The sequence below is a fragment of the Mastomys coucha genome, unplaced genomic scaffold (genome assembly GCF_008632895.1).
Source record: "Mastomys coucha isolate ucsf_1 unplaced genomic scaffold, UCSF_Mcou_1 pScaffold15, whole genome shotgun sequence".
Classification (NCBI taxonomy): Eukaryota; Metazoa; Chordata; class Mammalia; order Rodentia; family Muridae; genus Mastomys; species Mastomys coucha.
In genome coordinates this window covers 76,228,117-76,233,128 of record NW_022196897.1, presented here as the reverse complement: position 1 = coordinate 76,233,128, position 5,012 = coordinate 76,228,117, and the positions used below count along the sequence as shown (strand labels likewise).

Below are 5,012 nucleotides of genomic sequence, written 5' to 3'. Positions count from 1 at the left end.
GCAGCATGGAGTGGGGGTTTGTTGCATTCTGCTGGACAAACCTTCCTCATTTTCCAGCTGCCATTTTGTGGTCCCAACATCATTAACCACTACTTCTGTGACGTCCACCCAGTGTTGAAGCTGGCTTGCTCAGACACCTTCTTCATTAGCCTGCTAGTCATCATCAATGGTGGCTCCATCTCAGTGATCAGCTTTGCAGTGCTGTTGGCTTCTTATGTGGTCATTCTGCATTCTCTGAGGAGCCACACAGCAGAAGGACGACATAGGGCACTCTCTACTTGTGCCTCTCACCTGGCTGTGGTGGGTCTATTTTTCATACCCTGCTCTTTTGTCTACATGAGACCCTGCATTACCCTCCCTGTGGACAAGGTTGTGGCTGTGTTTTATACAGTTGTCACACCTCTCTTGAACCCCATTATTTACTCTTTCAGAAACACTGAGGTGAAAAATGCCATGAAGAGACTCGTGGGGAGAAAGGTGACTTGGGAAGAGAAGTAGAAAATTTTGGCAAAAGGCAGACAATAGAGATGGGAGGTTGGGGGTACCTCAGATCCCACTCAGTCTCTACCTTGTTTGACAGTGGCCTTATTGAAATTTACATTTCCCCATCTTTATGACAATAGAAATAGAGTAAAGTTATCTATAACGAGTTATCTAGATATCTAGTGTGAAGATATCTAGAGAGAGATGGTCTAGTGTCACAGTGGCCTCCCAGTAGATTAGCAAGTCTGGAGAAAGTGAAATTCTTCAGAATCCCAAGTCAGTCTGGGAAGGTTGAGGAGGAAGATAAAGAAGGGGGTGGCAGTGTTCATTGCTTGGCACTTTGTTGGTATTTCATTAATACTTATTGATTAAATGAATGAATAAATGCCTGTTATGGAAGATGAAACAATGATAGCAATTAATAGATGTTACATATGTTACAGAAATATTATCTCGAAAGCATTTTCTTATCTTGGAACTGAGAGTTTCCATTCGAGTGCTTACCCTGGAAGTTCTGTAGTAATATAAAATAAACAGAATTCAAATCCTTAAGAAAAATAACAAAACTGTGTTAAATGAATGAATATATGAAAGAATAAACAAATACCTTAGGTTCTAAGTATCTGTGAATAATTGACTATAAGTAAATTGTATTAAATTCAACAAAGACTAGTCAGTGGCACAAATGTGCCTAGGACCAGAGCTATGTCAAATGATTTCATTCCCTTGGCTATTGTTGTGGTAAATTGAGAGATATATAGAGAGATATAGAGATATAGAGATAGAGATAGATAGAGAGTTAATATGAATCTTTGATTCCACAGGCAGAGTTTTTTCTGGGTATATAAATAAGTAATTCTGAAAAATGAAAAGAGTTCTTTTTCAGAGTACATCAGTACCTGAAAGAGTATTTCTGGGTCCACTGTCAAAGTTGGTAAAAACAAGTGAACTCTTACTTAATATTGTCTTATTTTTAAAAATAATTTCTCCCTTTCAAATTTACCCATGTAGTGACATACCCCACTCTATTTTTAAATGTATGGCCTCATTTTCTTGTTGTTACATACACACACAAACACACACACATACACACTTATTCTAAAATGCATAAATACAGTCTGCTCAGTCTGTATAATGTTACTTGTTTTTATATGTTTTCAGACTGACCATTTAGTTTAAGATAGTTGTTTACATTTATGCCACTATTGTACCAACGAGCAAATCCTGGAAGGCTAGTTGTTATTGAGCTTTCAGGGGTCACAGCTGAGTAAGGCTGTTACTCTTCCCTCTATCCCTGCCACCCCAGTAAGAGTGCATAGTGTCTTACAGCACTGTAAAAGCTAGCTTGCAGGGATAAAGCTTCCATGTCAGGACAAATTCTCCACATTCCACGACACAAGCATTTGGTATCTTCAGCAGTAGAGTTTTACCATCTAGTCTGGAAGATAACTAATGCAATGATAATGTATTTGATACATGATAATGATTTGTAGTGTTTGGGGTGGTGTTGGGGTCCAAAAACCCCTGCCATCTTAGTCTCCATCTTGTCCCTGGGCCATCATCTATTAACTAACACTCTTTTGTCTCTTCCACTATTTTGCTTCCATCCCTGCAATTGACTTGGGACATTTTATGATGGGGGCTTTCTGGACACCTTATAATGAGGGCATTCCTCTCTGGACTTTTCACAATGAGGACACTCCTTTCTGGCCATTTTACAATGTGGATATTCCATTTATGCTAATGTGTAACCAAACAATAATGCGGGTTTGGCCCGTGCACCTGGACAAATACCTTTGTGGTCTGGAGTTTTAAATAGCCCCTTTCCCTAGAGTAAATTGAGACTTGATCAGAATATTTTGTCTTGTCTCCTTCCTTCGAATCTGCTGTTCCCAAATTTGTCGTTGCAGTTCCCTCTTCTGGAGAACCCCCGTTGTTTAAGTCCTGCAGGTGGGGGCAGGGTGGGACCGATGGAACCTTACTAATCAGCAACTCAAAATGAAGTTGCACAGCAATTGGCTTTTAATTTGGTAGCTGGTAATGGCTGTGAGAAGCATTGCTACCTTTATATAGTGTGATTCCTTTTAAGTTTTAAAAAATATATGTATGCATATAAATCTGTAATATATATGTTACATGTCTGTGTATGTATAGGATGTGTGTATTTTAAACTGCTTCTACAGTAGTAAGTTTTCATATGGTATTTTCAAATGTCTTTCATGTTAAGTTTCCCTCCCCATACTCTCTCCTTTCCTCTGCCCTCCCATCTCCCATCTCATTTAACATTCTTGTTCCATTGCTATCTTTCCCCCATCACATTGCATACTTTTTAATCTGATTTCTTCTATTTTCCCTGCATTGTCCTGTACTAGCTTCCTAACTTTTACATATAGACACACAGAGACACAGAGACACAGACACAGACACACACACACAAACACAAATACACACAAAATAAATAAGTTAACAAAATATTAATAAAATAAAATAACTTAAATGTATAACTAACATATTGATTTTCCTTGGCCCTGATTTTAGTAAATAGTGCCATTCATACATAGTCTTATTACTTGAAATATTCACTTAACATATTTCAAAGAGCCATACATATATTTTATAATTCATTAATATAATTTGTTGACTAAATATATTAAAATTACTTTACCATTTTCTTATGTGTGTTGGTTGTTTCTCTATTCTTTTCGTATATAGGTACTTGTGTAAGCATTATATATTACATGAGGAAAGGTTTCTCTGGCATATGCAGCTCAGTGTTAAATTGTTGTTGAAAGGTATGCTTAATTGCTTTAAAAACTGACTCAACAAATATTCACTCCAACTAGCAATGATTTGAGAGATTCTGTTGCTGTAGATCCTTATCAACATGTGGACCACCATGACTACTTTTGGAAGTTTAGAGTGTATGCACAATGCATATTCTTATGTTATCTGAGATGCCATAACAAGAACACTAGTTTGAAATATTTCAAACATAAATATTTACTTTTCAATGTTTTGATAGCTCAAAGAGAAGCCTCCAAAAGATTACATATCTGCTAAGGGGTTGTTTCATGACACAAGGATGCAGGTTGAATTATTGAAAAAGTGGTAACAGAGATCTGGGTGAGAGTGAATCTATAGACTACTGATGAGGGTATTGAACTTTTTATATGGACTCTAAAGTGTGACTGTGCAAAGCTGTGAAATCTGGGGTCACAGGTTCTTTCAGACTTCCTTCACCTCTCTGTAGTATTCCACCTGGGCTATGGCCAAGACAGGGCCTCAGAGGACTGTGGTGTTTAAATTACCGGTTCAGTGCCAATTTCCTTCAGCTGGGGAGGTGGAAGAGATTGCTTTCTTTTAAGAGTTGAGTCTTCACTCAGACACCCGGGGAAGACACCTTCAACTTAGTCTGGTTTTCAGAACAGGAAGGAAAATATAGTGATGGCATTCCTATTCTGGTTGGTAATCTGTTTGGTGACTGCATCCTAGAAGTCAAACATTGAGGTGTCTGTAGGTAGGAAGAACAGACATCTATTCTAATTGTCTTCTTATTTCTGACTGAAAAGAAATTTCTTATTTCTCTTGCCAGGAAAGAAGGAGCCAGCATGTAGGGTAGCTGCAGGTGTGATGAGGCTGTAGTTGTTGCAACAGAAAGCATGTTGTTAAAGAGTAAGAGTTCAAAATTACAACTGGAATTTCAGAAAATTTCAGTAAAAGGAAAAAAAAAAAAACAACCTTAAGCCTTTCAAGCTTCAACTTGGCCACACAAGTATGTTTTTCTGTATTGTTGATAAATTTTTTGATAAATTCAAAGTTTACATTTGTTCTTATAAGGTAAGAAAATAATTTTAAAGTTGTTTTGGATGTGATATGTGTGTGTGTGTGTGTGTGCGTGTGTGTGTGTTTGTATGTGTGTGTGTGTGTGTGCATAAATATCTATACCTGTGAAAAGCAGAGATCAATGTCAGAAATCTTCTGAAGTTCCTATCATTTTTGTCAAGTCAGGTTCTTTCACTGAATCTGAAGCTGATGGCTTTTTCAAAACTGACTGTCTAGTGAGTTCCAGGGCTTTGTGTATTTCTACCCTAGTGTTGGAATTACAGATGTGTCATGTTTTAGTTTTAACATGGATGCCAGAGAGCTGAACTCAGGTCCTCATGTGTGCACTGCGAGCCTTCACCAAATCATTTCCCAGCTTCCCTGTTTGACTCTCAGTTTACTTTTCTTTGTGATTTTTGACTCATTTCTGAAATTGTCCTTTATACTTGTTATAAGGGTTTGAACTGAAAAAGGAGACAGAGCAGTTAATAAAGAATATTAACTTAAACTTTTTTTGGTAGGATTTTGGTGGCCACAGTGTGTTCACATTGTAAGAGTAAACAGGGACATCTCAGGAAAACACCAGGAGGCCAGGAATTTCCTTAATAAAATAAGCTCAGGAACTTTGGGGAGGGAAAGGCTAATTAACATTCCTCAGATCACAGGGTGAGAATCAACCTGTGGGTGGGGACACATTCCACAGGGTG

General features: G+C 37.8%; 1 protein-coding gene across 1 annotated transcript in view; it reads left to right on the top strand.

The window, feature by feature from the left end:
• Positions 1–498, top strand: part of LOC116092228 (olfactory receptor 4X1-like) — a 1,008-nt gene extending 510 nt beyond the window's left edge. Inside the window, exon 1 of the mRNA XM_031373571.1 lies at positions 1–498. This exon is cut by the window's left edge and continues 510 nt beyond it. Coding sequence (XP_031229431.1) covers positions 1–498 — 498 coding nt within the window.
• Positions 499–5,012: the final 4,514 nt, after the last annotated feature.